The sequence below is a fragment of the Acinonyx jubatus genome, chromosome E1 (genome assembly GCF_027475565.1).
Source record: "Acinonyx jubatus isolate Ajub_Pintada_27869175 chromosome E1, VMU_Ajub_asm_v1.0, whole genome shotgun sequence".
Lineage (NCBI taxonomy): Eukaryota > Metazoa > Chordata > Mammalia > Carnivora > Felidae > Acinonyx > Acinonyx jubatus.
The window spans coordinates 10799832-10821416 of record NC_069397.1 but is presented as its reverse complement, the minus strand read 5'-3'; the positions used below and the strand labels follow the sequence as shown (position 1 = coordinate 10821416).

General features: G+C 44.6%; 1 protein-coding gene across 3 annotated transcripts in view; it reads left to right on the top strand.

Annotated features, from left to right (window-relative positions):
• PRPSAP2 (phosphoribosyl pyrophosphate synthetase associated protein 2) overlaps positions 1-21585 on the top strand; it is a 47845-nt gene that overhangs the window by 3944 nt on the left and 22316 nt on the right. The window contains exons 2-8 of one of the 3 annotated variants that reach the window (XM_027047255.2): positions 1023-1118; positions 1378-1528; positions 2707-2759; positions 5303-5369; positions 8279-8451; positions 11413-11528; positions 18403-18458. In XM_027047255.2, the coding sequence (XP_026903056.1) occupies positions 1410-1528; positions 2707-2759; positions 5303-5369; positions 8279-8451; positions 11413-11528; positions 18403-18458 (584 nt within the window). In that variant the 5' untranslated portion in view covers positions 1023-1118; positions 1378-1409. Of the gene's footprint in view, positions 1-320; positions 1119-1377; positions 1529-2706; positions 2760-5302; positions 5370-8278; positions 8452-11412; positions 11529-18402; positions 18459-21585 lie in introns of those variants that run through there. The other 2 variants (XR_008294003.1, XM_027047256.2) reach the window with 2 other exon arrangements.

Sequence of the window (21585 nt, the reverse complement as noted above, 5' to 3'; positions counted from 1 at the left end):
GCTCTCCTAGCCTGCTGGTGCGTCCGTACCTATAAATTGCCCTGCCCCAAGGACCCAGCGGTTCTTGCAATTACAGCAGAGACGCGCACACGTGCGCTAGGAGCCCTGTTTAGGATGGTGACCCGCAACATGTTCCATCTCCGCACCATGGAGTACTCGAAGCAGCTCAAAAGTATATTTTGTAAATATACAACCCCCGGGTTGTCAAAATACCTCGTTTAACAAAAAAGATTATAGATAAATTTGCACAATGATTTTTTTTTTTTACATTAGAAAAGTATTTTTGTACATATTTTTTTTATGAGGCGGGGGTCGCATGTGAATGGGTACAGGTCAGGTGGTGGCCGTATCAAACTGATAAGAACTGTCCGTTCCTGGGGACGTGGGTGGGAAGGAGCCTGGGATTGGTGCTAGTGATGTTAGCCTAAACATCAAGTTTCAGTTCCTCACGAGGAGAATGTGTGTGTGTACCAGTGGAATTAAAATTTAAGAGTAACAAGAAAGATCCGCTTGGCTTCGGTCCCTTTGTAATCTTCCTGGAGCCATCAACCGAGGAAATGCAGTGGGCTCGCCGGGAAGGTCCCCCCGCCCCGTGGCCTGCTAGGTTATTGCTACGGCATCTAGTCTTGCACCTTCCTTGGGTGATAAGGACGCAGCCCAGAGAGTGGAGGAGCACATGAACGGCCCGTGGGATTACCACCTCGGCTCTGATGACTCTCGGGCCAGGGGTTTTTCTGTTTGTGCCCTGCTGCCTGTCAGTTGGGTGGTTACTTTCCTTCCCTTTGGGGTTATTATTTGGTCTCAGCCTTGTGTTCCAGTTCAGAAAAACTTAGATGCCAAGGTCCAGCGTAGACATGACTCAGGGCATCAGAGAGGCAGCTGGCAGCCAAGGGGGAGGTTTGGGGGTAAATAGTTATTATAGGAAAAGCTGGGCACAGATGGGCTATTTTATTCGTCATTGAAGGATCGATCAGTCCATGTCCTTGCTAATGGCTCTGCCATTTTTCTGTGTGTTAATCCAGGAGGAATTTTGTTGTCAGAGAATAAAAGGAGGTTGTCCATAATTGACTTTAAGCAGCAAACAGTAAAACACTGAGCTCTTCAGCTCCGCCTTTCTTGTAAGTTTATCGTTTGTTCCCAGTGGTCATGAAAACTAATTAAATCATGCAGTAACATTTTTCCATAAATCCAGAACCCTGAAACCCAAATGAACTTTTTATTTGTCCATACATATATTTAATATAAAAGACTCCATCATGGCGAAAACTAATTTCCTTCAGCTTAAGTCATTTGCTAGTAAAAAAAAAAAAAAAAAAAGTTCATTCAGGTGAATTTCATATTCTGTGGTGGTTCTTAATATACTTTTAATCCTCCTAGGCTCTGAGAATTGGAAAACCAAGAAGGTTTTGATGTTTTGTGTGGCGCCACCTGAATTAGAAACCAAGATGAACATAACGAAAGGAGGTCTGGTGTTGTTTTCAGCAAATTCTAACTCCTCGTGTATGGAGCTTTCAAAGAAAATTGCTGAGTGAGTACTTCATGCCATTAAAATCCATATTCAGTATGTCATGTTGTAAGAAAAATTTTTTTATGTTTATTTTTGAGAGAGAGAGAGGCAGAGGCAGACACAGAATCCGAAGCAGGCTCCAGGCTCTGAGCTGTCAGCACAGAGCCTGATGCGGCCTCGAACTCATAACCCGTGAGATCATGACCTGAGCTGAAGTCAGATGCTTAGCTGACTGAGCCCCCCAGGCTCCCCTCCTTATACTTTTCTGATGATCACTTCAAGTGTGATGATCGTTTCGAGGAGCCAATGGAGGTGAAGGTTCTTCATTTCTTCCAGTCACAGGCGCCCTCATTATGTCATGTTTTAAATTTGACTATCGGAATAGCACTGATTGTTAAACTTGAGAACAGATGTTTTGTAGTTGGTCTGTGTATCGTCTGTATATTAAGGGCTAACTTTTTTTGTGAACTGTCGTAACTCCCTACACGTTCGTTCGGCAGACATTTATCGAGTCTTCATAAGTGCCAGGGATTGTGTTAGGTGCTGCATACGTGGAGAATTACTTGCGTATGAAGAGCAATGAAGTGTATTCTGTATGAACATAGTTTACATAGATTGTAGTTCAGTCTAGTTTTAGTTATTAAATAAAGTTTGAACCCCCTACTATGTATTAGACCTTGATCTAGATATTGGGGATTAACAGTGAACCGAACAGTCAGGATCCTTTCTTCTTCTATGTAGTGGGGGAGCCAGACGAGAAGAAAGTCAACAAAACAAACGAGAATTTCAGGTGGTGATAGTGTGAAGAAAACGGGATGAAGGGAAAGGTTTGTGCAGGTTGTTCTATTTTAGTTCAGGTGCCTTTTAAGCCCAGGGGATGGTATGTGAATTGAGAAACCCTCCAGGCAGAGGGAACAGAAGGTTCAAAGGCAGGAGGGGTTGGTTGTAGCCCAGGGACAGGCTCGATCAGGCTAAGCTGGCCTCCGGAGGCCTTCTTGGGGAAGCGTGGGGTGGGGGTTAGGTAACGGAGCGACAGACATTATCGTATCCACTTTAAATTTTATGGTAAGAGTGCCTCTGTTTTATTTCACTTTGTCTCATTTTTAATCAATTTATGAATCATCCTTAAATAGTAAAGATGTTGAGTCGATTTTATTTCTATTACCTTTTCAGCTTTTTCCCCCTTTTCTCTTCCCTAGGCGGCTGGGGGTGGAGATGGGCAAAGTGCAGGTTTACCAGGAACCTAACAGAGGTGAGCTATCTCAGACATGCGTGTGATGTTGATCTTTTTGTGGAATGTGACGTTCTGGGTCTGTCCTTCATCCTCTGCTCTTAAAATAGTTGGACCCAGCGGCCAGTTATTTCCGCCTGCGGGAAGTCCAGCGGGCAAGGTGGCGAATACCAACTGGACGTAGACCATCTGGGGGCTTGAACTCCAGTTCTCAGACCTCATTCAGTAAAGACTGCAGCCATGCACGCAGCTGGCCCACTGAATGGAAATCTAGCTCAGCAGTTGTGTGAATTTGTGTCCCCTTAGGTGGGATGAGAAAGCCCTGTGTGGACACAGTGTTAACTTGTTGCCATTCTTTATTCCCCATAAGTTGCCGTTAGGAAATGCTTTTGTTAATTGATTTCCGTCATTACATAAACACCCCACATTGTGCACTTGTTCACGTGTTACTTACTCTTTGTAATTTCTGTAGAAATGGTGGATATTTGAAATTATCCTAGCAGGAATGATGGACAGCTTACCAGGACCCGAGGGTCAGACGACTTATCCTTGGCGAGTTATTTAATTTTTCTAAACTGCGAATGATTTGTGCTGCTTTGAGGATTTAATGGGATAATTTGTGTGCCTTCGCACTTCTGGGTGCGTAGTAGGTGCTCGGGAAACACTGGTTCCCTGTCCTTTTCCACTGTAGGATTTTGGCAGTTACCTAAATATTGGGAGAACTTACAAGACGCTTTGATGAAAAGGCACAAATTTGTTTCCCCCCTATTTATTTCTACCATCACTGCCACCTTTTTCCTGTCTCCCAAGATCCCCCATGTGGCTTCAGTAGGAAAAATGTGTAATTGAAGAAAATACGCAGGGAGAGTTTGGAGAAGGGTCTGCTGCTAAAGCAGATTGCGTGATGCCCTTTGTGTAGCCTGGAAGGGAGGGCTAGGGAGAGCTGGTGGTGGGAGTCTCGTCCCAGGAGGAAAGTTCGTCTGCCCTCTGGGTTCCTGCCTGAGGGTGGGGAGAATACTTGGTGTCTATCGGGAAGGAAGGCTGGAACTGATGTTTGTGGATTCCTCGCTGTTACCAGGGACTGAAGCACTGTGTTCAGGGGTGATGTTAGCCACAAAGTCCCCAAGTCCCCGAAGTGACAGAGTCAGGATTCAAACCCAGCTCTCCCCGACCCTAAAGTTCATTTTCTTTCCTTGGTACTGTATATTCCTTTGTAAACACACATTCTGTTTTTTCCCAACGTTTTTAACAAAAATGTTTGGACCTGTAAAAAGGTTAAGAGACTAGAGCTGTGAATATCCCACGTGTATGTCTGCCGTGGACTCAACAGCTTACATTTTGTGACATGAATATGAATGCGTGCAACCTTTTGAAAGTAAGTTGCAGGCATCAGGTCACTTAAGCTCTGAATGCTTGGCTGTGCCCCTCCCAAGGAAAAGGACTTTGTTCTGCATGAATACGTTGTCTACTTTCAAGAAATAAATGACCATTCTCTAATTATGTAATATCTCGCCAATATTCAGATTTCCCTTGTTGTCCTAGAGAGCCTTTTACAGCTATTAGGTTTTTTTTTTTTTTTCCAAACCGGGATTCTTGGCTCAAGCAATGTGTTTTCTTTTTCACTGTTGTTTTTCTGTTTTTTTTTTTTTTTTTTTTTTACTGTTATTTTTGAGAGAGAGAGAGAGAGAGAGAGAGAGAGAGCACATGAGCAGGGAGGGGCAGAGAGAAGGGGACAAAGGACCCACAGTGGGCTCCATGCTGACAGCAGCCAACCGGATGTGGGGTGAGAACTCATGAGAGAACTCACGTGAGATCATGACCTGAGCTCAAAGTCTGATGCTCAACCGACTGAGTCACCCAGGCGCCCCTCAAGGGATGTGTTTTCTGTATCTCTTTAGTTTCTTCTCATCTAGGACATTTCTTTTCTTCGTGTGATACTTTGAAGAATGCCCCATTCTTCATTTGTCTAATTGTTTCCTTGTGGCCATTCACAAGATTTTTTGAGAGTAGAGACCTTAAACTTTCTTTGTCTTTATTCTTACAATGTTTTTATAACACTTATTGCCAAATAAGTTAATTGTTGCTGCTTTTATGAATGAGTATGTAGTTTCCCATAGAGATACCCTGCTCAGCGTGGCTCAGTGCTCCCTGCCTGTGTGGAAGTAAGAAGGGTAGATTACTTGGTCCAAGTGGGAAATGGAATTCTCTCAGTAGCACGAACTGTAACGTTGACATGTTTAAAAAGGGTGATTGAGGGGAGGGTGGGTGATGGGTATTGAGGAGGGCCCCTTTCAGGATGAGCACTGGGTGTTGTATGGAAACCAATTTGCCAATAAATTTCATATATTAAAAAAAGAAAAAAGAAAAAAAATAAAATAAAAAGGGTGATTGATGCCAGTGTGTTTATTATCATTTACAGCACCAAAAGCCTTGTGAATGTTTTTAACAGTTCCATTCTCCACATTTTGTGACACTGGGGATGAGGCAGACTTTTTTGTGCATTTTCAAAAATTTAAATTCTATGCCATCTTCACCACCGCCTCTTTTTTTCCTTTTCCTGCCAGAAACAAGAGTACAGATTCAAGAATCCGTGAGGGGAAAGGATGTTTTCATCATCCAGACTGTCTCAAAGTGAGTCCTTAGCCAACAGACACGGGGGTCTCTCTGGGTTTCTTTCTGGGCAAGAGTGCTTGGACTCATAAGAGCTGACTAGACAGGAAGAATTATGACCATTTTAAAATCGGTATGTCTTATTCTGCTAATTTTTCTGACATAACTGCTGACTTTCAGGTGTTCTTTCAGGGTTCTCGAAGGGTGGAAGTAACCAGGTACTGGAGCAGAGGCTCTTAACGAGAATAGGACCTATGACGTTGCCTCTCAGTAGTGGGAATCTTATACAACTTGCAGGGAAGCTCTTCTGGTCCCCCCAAAAAAGGCAGGGGGAGAGGGGCTTACTTACTTGGGCTTCTTAAAGCTTTGACTGCAGGTCATTGAAAAATGATCACCACTTATTATCATGTAGATTAAATGAGCTGAGAAGGTAAAATAACGTATTGAAGGATGTATTCCTGTCTGGTGTGTGACGTTTGACATACGTATGTGTGTGTTTGGAAAGTTGTCGAGGCCACAGATGTGTAAGGTGGGTGTGGAGGAGTCTGTGCGGCGAGGTTCTCTGCATCGTTTTTTGATCAAATGCCGCACTGTCCACGGACACCCCCGAATGCCTCTGTGTATGAAAGTTCTTCACCTCAAAGTGGCTTTTAATAATGTCTGAAAATCAGTTTATATAGGGTGTACCGTTTTTGAGCTTAGAGATGCTAAATTTTGCTGCATGTTAGGTTTGTGTTTATATGTGTAAAAAATACCAAAGAAAGCCTGGTCTCGGGAGAATTTAGCCTCGCAACACACATACTTCCACCGAATGTTGAACATCTATCCTGGTCCTTGGTTCATCGGGATGAAGTCTCGTAGCCCCCTGGCTCCTGTGGGAAGAACAGTTGAAGGGGACTTGTCGTCACGTCCCATGCCTTCCTGGGAGCATGTGTGCCGTGGAGAAGGGCGGGGGCCGCTTGTTTCTATCCCTCTGCCACTTGGCGTCCTCGGCAGACCTGGGCGGGGCTGGGGGCACTGAGTTCTTGTGGCCTCTCTGCCTGGCATGCCGAAGGGCCAGGGTGCTGGTGGAGAACTCCCCTGTGGGCACCCCTTGCCCTTCACCTTCCAGCACCGGGGTGGGGAAAGTGCAGAGCACAGGACGACTTCCGTCGCTTCTGGCTCCTGCGTGTGTGGGGTGCTGTCACCTCCTCAGAGACACATGTGACTCCATTTTGGAGAAGTGCGCGGAGGTGCTTGCGTCACACGGGAGAAGTGGGCATGGAAAGCCAAATCGGACTTAGAAGTCAGGGCTTCAGAGGGGGACTCGTGTAATCCTTCCCGTTTCCGGGTCCTTGCATTCCTTTCCTGTGTTTTGGTTTATTTCAGCACTCCTATCATTTTGCACCCCGCCTTTTTTTAGTTTCTTCTTCCTGTAGTGAAAATCACCTGCGCGTCTCATCCTGCGTCGTCCCGAGCTGCGCCGTAGGCTTGTGCGAGCTCCGCGGTTCTTAGTCTTGCCAGGTTGCCGGAAGCCTGGCCGTTGTGGTCTTTGCCAGATAGTTAACGTTGAGATCTGATGTCGTCAGTACATCTTCTGTTTCATTTTAGTACAGGCTAATGGTGGGCAGTAAAGTATTAGAAAAATTTTAAGTGGAGGCGATGCTGTCCAGTAGCTCAACTTCTGCGGTCACTCAGACAGGTTCATTATCAGAGGTTAGCGCTGGCCAGCCTGTCAGCAGCTCGCAGGAGACAAGTGCTCCCGCACGCATGATTCGGGACCCTTGATGTAACTCTGTACTCCCTGTCGGGTCCTCTCCTCCTACTCTTTCACGTTCGGGGCGGGGGGGTGTGATCTTGAGTGTCCGGCATCTAGAAAGCCATGAAACTCAATGAGGAGCCCAGCGGATGAGGCGAGGTTGCAGGAGAGGGCAAATGAATGGGCATTAGGCAGGAAGGTGGGGAGAGGAGAAGCGGCACAGGAAGCCAAGTGGGGCAGCACAGGAGGAAGTCCTAGAAGCCAAGTGGGTCAAGCAGGGTGAGCAGCCCGGGGAGTTGAGTTGAGAGGAGGAGGAGAATTGACCTTGGATCTGGCTGCGTGGAGGTCGTTGATGACCTGGATTGGAACGTGTTGGGAGAGAGTGAATGGAGATGAGCTGATGATAGCAGTGTAGACAGCTCCCTTGAGACATATACACAGGGGAGCAAAGAAGTTCGGGGGCAGTGGGAAAAATGGCCATTAGTTGTTTTTTTTTAATTTTTTTTTTTTAATGTTTATTTATTTTTGAGATAGAGGGAGACAGAGCGCGAGTGGGGGAGGGGCAGAGAGAGAGGGAGATACAGAATCCGAAACAGGCTCCAGGCTCTGAGCTGTCGGCACAGAGCCCGATGTGGGGCTCGAACCCACGAATCGTGAGATCATCACCTGAGCCGAAGTCGGATGCTTACCCAACTGAGCCACCCAGGCGCCCCACTAGTTGTTTTTAATGTGACAACAGAATGTTTATAGTCCGATGGGTACAGTCTGGTTGGGGGGGGGGGGTATACCAAACTGATGACGGAGGCAAGAGAGGGAGGATCACTGGAGTCCTGTGGAGTAGGGGTGGTTAGTGGGCCATCTGGAGGGCTCATTTCAGAGTAACTTTGGTGTGGAAAGTGTGTCTCTGACTAAGGGCGGAGGGCAGGCAGACTTGTAGGTGCAGATACGTGTGTCGGTGGGAGCCCATGGAAGCTCGCTCTTCTGACTGCTATTTTTAGGAAGAAAGGAAGTAGTGTCATGGGCTGGGAGGGAATGTGGGACATGTTAGTTCCTCTTCTGCGTCTCGAGCCTTGAGACTTGGTAGAGACAGGAGTAGCACGCTGCTGACATCTTGTTGGAACAGGCATCTCACGTTCCTTGCTGGGACTCTCTCTCTCTCTCTCTCTCTCTCTCTCTCTCTCTCGGAACACAGGGATGTAAACACCACCATCATGGAGCTCCTGATTATGGTGTACGCGTGTAAGACCTCCTGTGCCAAAAGCATCATCGGCGTGATTCCCTACTTTCCTTACAGCAAACAGTGCAAGATGAGAAAAAGAGGCTCCATTGTTTCTAAACTGCTGGCTTCGATGATGTGCAAAGCGGGTAAGAATGGCGGATATTTGATACTTAGCGGGGCCCGGGAAGTTTATTTTTACCTTAGAAATTGTAAAGCCTTGTTTTAACTAAATGCGAATGCTAAACAGAGTGAAAGACCTTTTTCTTTATTGTTTTTTTGTTTTTTAATGTATTTTATTTATTTTTGAGAGAGACCAAGTACAAGTGGGGGAGGGGCAGAGGGAGAGGGAGACGCAGAACCTGAAGTAGGCTCCAAGCTCTAGCTGTCAGTACAGAGCCCCATGCGGGGCCTGAGCCCATGCACCATGAGATCATGAGCTGAGCTGAAGTCAGATGCTTAACTGATTGAGCCACCCAGCGCCCCAGGAAGACCGTTTTTAAAGACAGCTTATGTATAACGAGAAAGCAGTGCAGAGAATTCTCTCCTGTTCCCAACTCCCTGAAACACAGAATTAAGGAGAATGACTTATTTTCTCCTAATTTCTTTGTTTAAAAAATGACATTGAAGCAACAAGTTACACTCACATTTAAGTCATTTTTGAAGGGGAAAAGGCATTTGGAACCGAGCATTTTAACAGCAACAGCTTCCTTTAGCCTCTTCGCAGCACAGATTGGCATATTTTGTAAACCATATGTGGTAATTCGTGTTGCGCCTTTTCAGGTAACCTCCTAATTGTCTCCCCCTTGTTTCTGAATAACCTTCAGAGTTGTGCACATGCCTGTGTGGGCACGTGCATGCGTGTGTATGATTGTAGAAGCCACATATCCTGGAGCATTGGCACAGAGAGGGAAGGATTAAAATATTCCCACTCACTGCGTTTGAACATAGTCACTTACTGTGGAATAAATTTTCTACTGTAGCATTCCAGAGAAGGCAAAGAAACAAACAAAACAAACCATAACTTGGTGAAACTTGAACCCCAGCAACTTCAATGGTACAACCTACTGAAAGGTCGATTTTCAGAGTTTTCAAAGCTGGCTGAAGGGAGCAGGCTGGCTCACTGAGCCTTCCAAAAAGATGCTGGTCTTCTCTTCTGGCCTTGATCCTGGATGGGCCACCAGGTTGACTTTCCTGGTTTTGGGGTCAAGTTTGGCTTTTAAAACTTTTCCAATTAGATTTTCCTTCTACTTTTCTTTTCTTTCTTTTTTTTTTTTTTTTAATTTTTTAAATGTTTGTTAATTTTTGAGAGAGACAGAGCGCAAGCAGGGGAGGGGCAGAGAGAGGGAGACACAGAATCCGAAGCAGGCTCCAGGCTCCGCGCTGTCAGCACAGAGCGTGACGCGGGGCTTGAACTCACAAACCGTTATATCATGACCTGAGCTGAAATCGGACGCTTAACTGACTGAGCCACCCAGGTGCCCCTCCTTATACTTTTCTGATGATCATTTCAAGTATGATGATCATTTTGAAGAGCCAGTGTAGGTGAAGGTTCTTCATTTCTTCTAGTTACAGGCCTGTGCAGTTTGTCTTAAGATCTTAAGACAATATTTGTCTTAATAGGGCTTTGCTGTACCTATTACGGAAACTTCAAGGAGATGTAACTTGCTCTAATACAATTATAAGAGACCTTTCTTCGTTACTATTACCTTTGCTGTTTTAAGACTATAAATTGATGTGAAAATCATGTATCTCTGTGTAAGAAAACCACCTAGTCTTTCCCTTCTGAGTGGGGAAAAAGCCAGTTCCCCTCCTGTGTATCTCTTGTACTACTCACGCAGAAGATGTCACTTTTGGTCACCAGATGTGTAGAGGTTTTTCCCTACACTTAGCAATTCTCCATGACATCAGCTGGGTATCCTACGGTTTTTGTTTTTTGTTTTTAATGTTTATTACTTTTGAGAAAGAGAGAGAGTGAGCGGGGGAGGGGCAGAAAGAGAGGGGGACAGAGGATCTGAAGCAGACTCCATGCTGACAGCAGAGAGCCCAGTGTGGGGTTGGAACTCACAAACCATGAGATCATGACCTGAGCCGAAGTCAGATGCTTAACTGACTGAGCCACCCAGGCGCCTCTGGGTATCCTACAATTTAACTAAATTCTGACACTGTCTACCTGGAGGTAGACACCTGTGCTTCTGACCAATCTGCTGTGAATCAGAAGCTCCCAGGACCCATCCTCAGATTTGATTATTTGCGGGGGCAACTTACAGAACTCGGGAAAACTGCCCACTTACGGTTTGCCACTTGATTGGAAAAGCATAAGATAAAGAATACGGGCGATCGTCCTGCTGGAGGGGGTGCGAGGCCCCACATGTGGGGAGGGCTGCGGAGCCCGTGACCTCTGCCAGCACCTCCACCTGTTCACCTACCTGGCAGCTGCCCGAAACCTCTGCTTCCTCGTGCCTGCTCCATTTCCGGCCCCTCCCCCTGCCTCCGGAGAATGGAGGTGGGGATGGGGTGAAGGCTGAAAATTCCAAGCTCCAAGAGCCCACCAAGAGTCACCTCATTAGGGGGCGCCTCCGTAGCTCAGTAGGGAGACTTCAGCTCAGGTCACGATCTCAATGGTTTGTGGGTTCGAGCCCCGCATCGGGCCCTGTGCCGACAGCTCAGAGCCTGGACGGAGCCTGCTTTGGATTCTGTGTCTCCCTCCCTCTCTGCCCCTCACCCACTCACACTCTGTCTTTCTCTCTCTCTCTCTCTCTCTCTCTCTCTCTCTCTCTCTCTCTCAAAAATAAACATTAAAAAAAATTTGAAAAAAAACCCAAAAGTCACCTCATTAGAACAGAAGGTGCTCCTAGTGCTCTTATCTCTTAGGAATGTACCAGGGTTTTAGGAGCTCTGTGTTAGGGACAGGGGTCAGAGACCACTATATGTTTTCTGTTCTCTCACAGTGTCATTGAATTAAAAAATCTGAGAGAGAGAGACTCTGAGTCTTTTTGATTAGAGAGCAGTTTTTTAAGTGCTATTATATATAGTATTTATAGATGCTCATTTCATGCAGTACAGCCGGTTATTTAGCTCTTCATATGTTTGTGTCTTTGTTTCCAAAGGTCTAACTCATCTTATTACCATGGATTTGCACCAGAAGGAAATTCAAGGCTTTTTCAACATTCCTGTTGATAATTTAAGAGCATCTCCCTTTTTACTGCAGTATATTCAAGAAGAGGTGGGCTAGCTCATACTTCTGTATTTTAACATTCTGTTTAAGGTTGAAAAGATCCATTTCCATTTCCTTGGGCCACCTGTCAAGGATTAAAACTTGGTGTATTCTGCTTAAAGCACGATTTACTTTATAAATGTAATTCAGTGTATTTTAAAATTCTTTTTTTTTTTTGTTGTTAAAGTTTATTTATTTTTGAGAGAGAGGGAGAGAGAATCCAAAGCAGGCTCAACACTGTCCGCACAGAGCCTGACACGGGGCTCGATCCCATGAACCATGAGATCGTGACCAGAGCCAAAATTGAGAGTTGGATGCTTCACTGACTGAGCCAACCCAGGTGCCCCTGTGTTTTCAAATTTTTAATCTGCAGTTTGTTTCTTTTGTTAAGCTCTTTAAATTGTGTTTTCTTTTGGACTTCAGGTACCTAGAATTGAACTAGTTGTGATCATGGTCAAATAACTGTCATCATTGGTCCACGCGTGCACCTGGCCCTCATTTGTGTTTCCATCACTCTGCCTGTCTCTCTGTCCCTCTGTCTGTAGTGGTCACCGGCCATGATCCTCCCACGTAGGAAGAAAACTAGATCCATCATAACTGACATCCACTCATGTGGTCCTTTTCTGTCACATCCCCCTGCCTCCTCCTGCCCAAGGGAGCCACTATCCTGAGTCTTGCTTCATCGTTTTCTTGACTTCCTTTGTAGATGGTCTTATCGCTTATATACATACACATACAGGTATTATTCAAAGACAAAAACAATACACTTAAGTTTATAAAGAGTCAAATTGTGTGATTTGGGGGCAGTTTTCACTTGCTGCTGCGTTAGTAAGACTCATCCATGTTATGTGTCACGGTACATCCATTTTGACTGTTGAGAAATAGTCACTGTGCAGCCTTGTCACAGTTTACTCATAGGTTTTTGCTCTTGTGATTGTGTCCTGTGAGCACTCTTGTAGGTGTCTCCTGTGGTGTGCAAGCAAGTGTATCGTGATTCTATATTCATCTCTAGATGGCATGGCCTGTGTTTAATTTTTCCCAAAGCAGTTATACCTTTCCGTTCTCACCAGCAGTGAGTCAGGTAGTCTGTGGATCCATCTTTGTTTCAGTACTTAACGTTACCAGAATTTAAAACTTTTGCCTGTTGAATGGCTGTGGCCTGGTGTGTTGGTGTCACGTCGTTGGATATATCTCTGATGATGTAAGAAATCGAGCGTCTCTTCGTAGATTTCTTTTCTGTGAAAAGGTGCTTAATGCCTTTTGTTTGTGTGTTTCCTCAGTGGTTTTGTGTGTTTCTTTCTGTGCCACAGGCATCCTTTTTTAATTCTTGATTGTAGCCATTGGTTAGTATTTGTTTCACATATATCTCAGTTTGTAACCTGTAGTTTTCTTAAGGGAGTCTACATAAGCAGACATGTTCAGGTTTTTTTTTTTTCATTGAGGTAAAATTCACATAACATAAAATTAACCACTTTAGGGGCACCTGGGTGGCTCAGTCGGTTAAGTGACTTTTAAAAAAAAAAAAAATTTTTTTTTTACGATCATTTGTTTTTGAGAGACAGAACACGAGCGGGGGAGGGGTAGAGAGAGAGAAAAAGACACAGACTCGGAAGCAGGCTCCAGGCTCTGAGCTGTCAGCACAGAGCCCAGTGCGGGGCTTGAACTCACGAACTGTGAGATCATGACCTGAGCTCAAGTCGGATGTTTAACTGACTGAGCCACCCAGGCGGCGTCCCAAGGGTCTGACTCTTGATGTTGGCTCAGGTCATGATCTCTCAGTTTGAGAGATCTAGCCCCAAGTTGGGTTCTGCGCTGATAGCTCAGAGCCTGCTTGGGATTTTGTCTCTCCCTCTCTCTCTGCCTCTCCCCTGCTCACACATTGCACATGCATGCTCACTCGCTCGCTCTTTCTCTCTCTCAAAATAAATAAACTTTAAAAAAAATGAAGTACTCTACGGGAGCTCACTGTTTAAAAGGACTTCTGTTCTTTTTGCCTTTTACAGCGTACTTGTTTTAGTTGACCATATCTTACCGCATCGAAGATGCCATTAGCTAAGGTTTACATTATTTAGGTCATCAGGAAGGAAGGAAACACTGTGGATTAGCTGTGTGACACAGTGCCTTTGTGTCCCTCAGTGATCCTGTTCTGCAAGGCTGATGCTGACATTTTCCGATCTGACAGCTCACATGTTTCTCTCTTGAGCTGTCACTGGAATTGAAGCCCTTTCTGCCAGAGTTGGAAGGAAAGTCCTGATAATTGGATGCTCATTGCCTTGAAGCTTTGGGCCTCTCTCCTGGGAGTTTGGCAGGTTCTCCTTCCTTCAGTCGCGTTGTGGTGTGCATGTTAGGTGTCCTTTGAGATTCAGTCCTTTCCAGCTTCACTGGCAGTGCACGGTCTTCCTTTGTTAGGTCCCACAGAGCATTCCATTATCGCCTTATGGGAAGATACATACTCACTTGCAGTCATTCCTCCAGCGATGACTGCTTGAGCCACGAATGTGAAATCTACACCCTGCTGTCTACGTGCTGTGTCTTTCTGCGTGCACTGTCGCTGTTCGTTTTAATGCCGAACCATAGGGAACTCTTGCTGGAGACGTTTTAAATGGCAGTCAAACCCGGCCCGTATAGAACCAGCAGTGCCTGTGGCTTGTTTGAAATGAATGCCATGGCCTTCTTCACATGTGTGAAGGGTTGGAAAAGCACATCACAGCTGCTGTGGGGCCGACAGCAGCTGTAAGACACTACTGAGTTTAGGACATCTAAATCAGAGAGATACTAAAATATGACCGAAATTGGCTTGGGTATTGATTAAATACAATGCGTATTTTTAAAAAATGACAAGATATTACGGTGATAGTTCTAGAGATCATTGGTCTGCACCAGGATTCTTAAGGAAATGATGAAGAGGAGGGCCACAAGTATATTTCTCTGGTGTATGTAGAGATCCCATCCTATCTCATCAATTTTTAAATAGGAACTTCTAGAGTTATCTTCTTTTTTTTTTTTTTTTAATTTTTTAATGTTTATTTTTGAGAGAGAGAGAGAGAAAGAAAGAGACAGAGTGAGAGTGGGGAAGGGGCAGGGAGAGAGGGAGACACAGAATCCAAAGCAGGCTCCAGGCTCAGCTGTCAGCACAGGGCCTGATGCGGGGCTTGAACGCACAAACCATGAGATCATGACCTGAGCCCAAGTTGGACGTTTAACTGACTGAGCCATCCAGGTGCCCTGGAGTTATCTTGTTTCTGATTCTTGAGTTGCATCCCTCCTCCCCCTGACCTCCCACCCGACCCCAGTGTTCTTCTTAGTGTCTTTGAATCCAGCCACTCTCTTTACAGAAATGAGATATGGCAGGGGATGAGAAATCAGGGACAGGGTAGGGGTGTATAGCAAGGGAGTATGGGGGTGTAGGGCAGTTTGATTCTTTGTGGTTCCACAGTGGCCCTGATGTTGTTTTCCCTTAGTGGTTCAGGAGAAAATTACTACAGAGTTTGGAAGCTGGAAACTGGATATGGGGTATGTTTTCCCTTCCGCCTGATAGAGTCATTTTCTTCTAAAGTGAAAAATGAAACTTTATGTTGACAGTGGCAGTGACAGGGACACGCATGTGTGTGTATATAGTAATTCTGACAATACTGGTCAGCCCCTAGCTTCCCTGGGCCACCAGCCTGGTCCTTGGCCCCTCTGCAGGGGTAGCCCTTGTTGCCAGCTTGCTTTGCGCCCTGTGTCCTCTCAGACTTCTCTGTTTGTATTCGCCTCCTTGTCTATGTACATAGTTACAGATGTTGATTTGTGGGTGCTTTTTTGGAAAAAAACAAAGAACAAAAAACAGCTAACATATTGTTTGCCTTGTTCCGCAACTTGTTCTTTTCATTGCTACGCTGGTGTCTGGAGGTCTTGCCATGCTAAGATTCATAATTGCTACATCGTAGTTCTGAGTTTAGATCAGTGATGGCCAGTAGAACTTTCTGTGATTGTGAAAATGTTCTAGCCGCTGTCTAGTTTGGTCGCCACTGGTCGTTGCACGTGGCTAGTGTGACTGAGAACTGAATCATTTTCTTTGAGTTCAATTAAGATCAAATGGCTACGTGTTTAAATATTTAAAGCACAAGTTTAAATGAGCCACAGTTTTTTCAACCATCCTCCTCTTGATCGGATATTAGGTTGTTTTAATTTTTCACCCTTTTTTTTTTAAAGGGCTGTGAATGTTTTATCTTTTTTTTTTTAATGTTTATTTTTGAGAGAGAGAGCGCGCGCGCGTGCGCATAAGTGGGGGAGGGTCAGAGAGATGGAGATAGAGAATCCAAAGCAGGCTCCGTGCTGTCAGCACAGAGCCTGACACAGGGCTTGAGCCCACCAACCACGAGATCATGACCTGAGCTGAAGTCGGACACTAAACCAACTGAGCCACCCAGGTGCCCCAATTTTTCACTCTTTTAGATGAAATATTTTACTTAAAAATTTATCATTAAATAATGCTGTATTGGAAATTCTTGTACTTACCTTTCTGATTACTTACGTATTTTTTTGAAAAAATGTTGGGGAGTAGAATTGCTTGATAGAAAAGTAATCTATATTTTTAATGCTTTAGTAGATATTGCAAAAATCTCAATTTTCTGAAAATTTCATGTTTGACTAGCATGAAAATTTAATATTTTAATATGATATCATGAAACTTGCAGTTCTCGGAAGGGGCTGTATTAATTGATACTTTCACTAACAGTACATATGATAGTGTCTATTTCCCCGTGCACTTAGTTTTGCAAGATTAATGACCAAAACAGTGCTGTATGATTTGAATTTTTCCCTTTCTTGAGTTTTAGTGTGAGGGTACATGTAGTGTGTTTTTGGGGGCAGGCAGGAATTGCCCCCACAGTGTCTCATTTTTCTGCTGTGGTTTTGAAACTTCCGCATGATGTGTCTGGGGTAGATCTTTTTTCCTTTCATGTCACTAGATACTCCCTGGGTCTCTTTCATTCTCTGGGCATTTTTCCCCCCTATTATTTGAGTATCTCATCTCTTGTGTTTTCTCATTCTTTCCTTTGGGAACTGTTAGATGTTGAAAAGTTTGGATCTAGTTTCTGTTGTTTCACTTTTTGTTATTTGGTCTTTTTCAAGTTTTGCATTGTTATATATAGCGTTGTGGGAAAATCCCTTGGCTTGAAGACCCAGGCTTGTTTATCTGTGTCCATTCTGCCACCGTAAAAGCCCGTTAGTGAGTTTCTTATTTCCACTGCCTAGGTTTCTTTTTGGTTCTTTTTCTTTCTTTTTAACTTTTTAAAAATGTTTATTCATTCTTTAGAGACAGAGAGAGACAGAGCACAGGCAGGGGAGGGGCAGAGAGAGAGTGGGAGACACAGAATCTGAAGCAGGCTCCAGGCTGTGAGCCATCAGCCCAGAGCCCAACGCCGGGCTTGAACTCATGAACTGCGAGATCATGACCTAAGCTGAAGTCAGACACTTAACTGACTGAGCCACCCAGGCGCCCCCGGTTCTTTTTCTTAACAGCCAGTTCTTTAAGTGTATGGTTTCCTGTTGTAGCTCCTGGGGAGAAAATAGACGTGTTTTCGTTTCTTTCTTTCTTTCTTTTTTTTTTTTTTTGTTTTAAGCAAACTTTACTCCCAACATGGGCTTGAACTCATAACCCTGAGATCAAGAGTCTCATGCTCTACCAACTGAGCCAGCCACGTACCCCCGAAATAGACCTGTTTTTATTAAAGAGTCCTTTCCTTTAAAGTCTCCTTTTATTTGCTTTATTACCTGTTTTCCTTCATTGTCACTTCCCCTCTTGGCTGGGTTTGCGCTGTTTGATGATATTTGGTGAGAGACAAGTCCATAAAACAGTTTAGGAAGACTTCCAGTGAAAATAAGGAAAATGCCCATGTGTATTTTTTGCTCCCTTACTCCTTGGTGTAGTGTTGGACGAATTAGGCTGCCCTATAAAGATACCCGATCTGTGTGGTTATGCTGGGTATTTTTGCATTAGAGCGTTCTTCAAATAAATCAGTGTTCTGTTTATTTACTAAGTATTTACTCAGTGCTTCCTGTGTACTAGGCATCGTACAAGGTGTTAGATGTTATTAATGCTTATATAGAAATTCATTGATACAGCATAGTTGTGAGAAAAAAAGTGAAGAGGGTATATTGAAGGAAATAATACCATTTAACGAAGTGTCTGAATGTCAAGAACGTAATTTGAAACTATTGCCAGGATGAAGTCAGAAATAAATCACTGCACAGCTTAAAAAGAGTGTTGTCTTATAAACTCTCAGAAGTCGATAATGGGTGTATCTTCAATTACAATCACTTCAAATGTTCCAACAGTAAAAAGCTGCAGAGTAGACTGATATTTTAGTTATTTTCTTAAGGGTTCTTCATATCTTTATAAAACCCCACCATCCTGACTATCCTTTAACAGATTGGTTTCTTCAAAATGCCATGACTCAGATATGGGAGTCATTCGTATGGAGTGTACTAATTTGGAATGTGACAGTTGCCTTGGATTCAGGTTGGATGCATATCATCCTTGCACTGTGAAATTGCACGTAACGGGGATTCATGAGAGGAATTCCTGTTGACTTTATAAAAACGTCTTTATACCCCATTATCAGTATTCACTGGCCCCTGGATATCAGCTAATCACCAATTAGCATTACTTTTTGTCTTAAGTCTGTGAGGCTCCTACCTCTGTCCTATTTTTTTCCTAGGTAGTAGGAGTTTCTTCATTTTCCAAAGGGGAAATTTACTTTGAACTTTTTCTCTTTTTGGAAGACTTTTCATGTGACCAGATGACAGTTTTGAGTCTAGGAATATTCCTTTTTATTGACTGTCAGGTGCTGGCGTGAACAGCCTCTGGAGTAATCCCTGACCTCTTAATCTGTCACAGATCCCGGACTACAGGAATGCAGTGATCGTGGCCAAATCTCCAGCCTCGGCCAAAAGGTAGGTGGGAGCTCATGACTACTCCTTGGGTCCATGTGGAGAATCACATCCCCAGTTGGATCCTGGACATTCTGGATTCTGTCTCAGCGGTTCCCTTAATTCTGTGGGCTTTTAATTTTTTTTTTTTAAGCTTATTTATTTTCAGAGAGAGAGTGAGTGCACGCGCACAAGCAGGGAGGGACAAGAGAGAGAGGGAGAGAGAGTTCCAAGCAGGCTTTGCACTGTCCGTGCAGAGCCTGATGTAGGGTTCGAACTCACAAACTGTGAGATCATGTCCTGAGCTGAAGTCAAGAGTTGGATGCCTAACTGACTGAGCCCCCCAGGCACCCCTGTGGGTTTTTAGTTTAGAAGATTGTCTGCTGACTCCATTTTAAAAATGATGATGTATTTTCGTCTTTTTTTTCAATCCCAATATGTGACCAGTAGTCAGAAACTTCCAGGTGTAGGGATGCCTGACCTAGTTCTTGATTGGCAGCCGCTCGTCGGTCTTCAGATCTGCCCTTTAAAATACCAGTGAATATACTTTGTGACTGTTCACTGCCTTTTATTAGAAGAACTCAGTAATTTATTAACAGAATTATATCCAGCCAAGAGGCCACTTACTGGTACATGTTAAAAGGTGACATTTTACTGAGGCCTACAAATAGGGCAGTGCTGAGGGTTCTGCGTAACCTGGAGTAACTGATGAACCGGTAATACAGGACTTAAAGAGGCTTGGGGTTGAGAGGATTTCCTACACCAGCGTTTCCAACAAAGCGGGAAAGGGAGAGAATAAAAGCATATGTTGGAAGAAAGGCTTTTTCCTAAAAAAGCTCTTTTAAAATTGTGTCCCGCAATTATCCTGCCTTTGGTCACTGGATCCCTGTTAAGCCCTGTGGTGTGTAAGGAGGCCACAGGCACCTACCTCTGGCCTGGGCCCGCAGACCGTTGCTACTGAAGGATGAGGAGAGCTCGCGGACGATAAGCCGCTGGTTTCAAAGGTATTACGATAAGTAGTTTTCCGTGGTAAACGAGGAATGACATTGGGTCTATTAACGAGGTTGGCATTATTGCTAAAAACATGAAGTTGTGTCCAGTGCAGCCAGTGCTGTGTCCACACAGCGCTTCCGTTAAGAGTCTTTATCAGCAGAGTCTTGTCCATTTGATTAAGTTGGAGTCAACCGTGACTCGTTTTGGAACATAAGATCCCATCTTTCCAAGCATTGTGCTGGATCAGATTTAATTTAGTAATTTGTTTTTCTCTGATACACATGGTTTCAGTTGTTGTGAAGGTGAAAATCGTAGAACATGGAACTGATCGTTTTAAAAGTCTACAGCTCATTGGCAGTTAGCGCCCTCACAGTGTTGTGCAACGACCACCACTCTCTTGTTTCAGAACTTTCTCATCACTCCTGAAGGACACCCCGGACCCGTTAAGAAATCACTCTCCATTCCCTTCTCTCCCCAGCCCCTGGCAACCACTGATCTGCTTTCTGTCTCTGGATATGCCTCTTCTGGACATTTTATATAAATGGAATCGTACACTGTGTGGCCTTTTGCATCTGGTTTCTTTCACTTGACACAATGTTTTCGGGGTTCCTTCACGTTGTGGCCTGTGTCAAGATCTCATTCCGTTTTATGGCTGACTACTCTTCCAGCCTGTTGAGCCATCCACGTATTGAGGGACGTTTGGGTTGTTGCCACCTAGTGGCTGTTGTGAGTAGCACTGCTGCAAACATTTGTGTACCCGTTGCCGTGTGGACGCGTGGTTTCCTTTCTCCTGGATGGATACCTAGGATTGAAAGCGCTGGGCGTATGGTAATTCTAGGTTTACATTTTTTTAAATGTTTCTTTATTTTTGAGAGTGAGAGTGGGAGCAGGGGTGGGGTGGAGACAGGGAGACACCGCCAGGGCAGAGCCCAACCCGGGGCTTGGACTCACGAACTGTGAGATCATGACCTGAGCTGAAGTTGGATGTGCAACCCACTGAGCCCCCCAGGTGCTCCCTGTGTTTACATTTTTGAGGGGCCCCCACGCCATGTCACATTCTCACCAGGAACGTACGAGGATTCCAGTCTCTCCACATCCTGACCAACGCTTATTTGCTGTTTTGTTACTGTTACAGCCATCCTAGTGGGTGTGAAGTGGTGTCTCGTTGTTTTGGTTTGTACTTCCCTGGTGATGAATGATGTTGAGCGTCTTTTCATGTGCTTCTTTGGAGAAATGTCCAGTCAAGTTATTTGTACTTTTTTTTTTTTTTTTAAGAGAGAGCGAGTATGAGCTAGGGGAGGGGCGGAGGGAGGGAGGGAGGAAGAGAGAGAGAATGAATCCTAAGCAGGCTTCATGCTCACTGCAGAGCCTGACGTGGGGCTCCATCCCACGACCCTGGGATCGCTACCTGAGTCAGAATCAAGAGTCAGATGTTCAACCGACTGAGCCAGCCAGGTGCCCCTTTTTGCACATTTTTTAACTGGGTGGTTTTCCTTTTTGTGGTTGAATTGTAGGAGTCCTTTATATATTCTGGAGACTAGATCCTTATCAGATACGTGGTTTGTAAATATTTTACCCCATTTTGCAGGTTGTCTTTTTCCGTCTTGATATGGTCCTTTGACGCACAGAAGTTTTTAATTTTATGGAGTCCGGTTTAGCATTATTGTTACTGCTTTTGCTTCTGGCATCATATCTAAGCAGCCATCGCTAAACCCAGGGCATTAAGTTTTACCCCTATGATTTCTCCCAATAGTGTAGTTTTAGCTCTTAGGTTTGGGTTGTCGATCGATTTTGAATTAATTTTTGTGTCTGGAGGGAGCCATAGGTAGGGGTCCAGCTTCTTTCTTTTCCACGTGATTGTCTGGTTGTCTAGCACCATTTGTCAAAAAGACTGTTCTTTCTCCCTTGAATGGCTTTGGCATTCTTGTCAAAAATCACTCGGCCATAGATGTTTGTGTGTATTTCTGGACTCTCAGGTCTGTTCTGTTGACTGTATGTCAGCACCACACTGTTGTGGTTGCCGTGGCTTTGTAGGAAGAGTCGGATGAAAACACGCACAAGTGGGTCAGAGTGCGAGCACCGCTCCCTGGGAATCCTCTGCTGACACAGGTGGGGAGTGGCCCTGTTACCACTGACTGACGGGGCCCCATCTGACGCC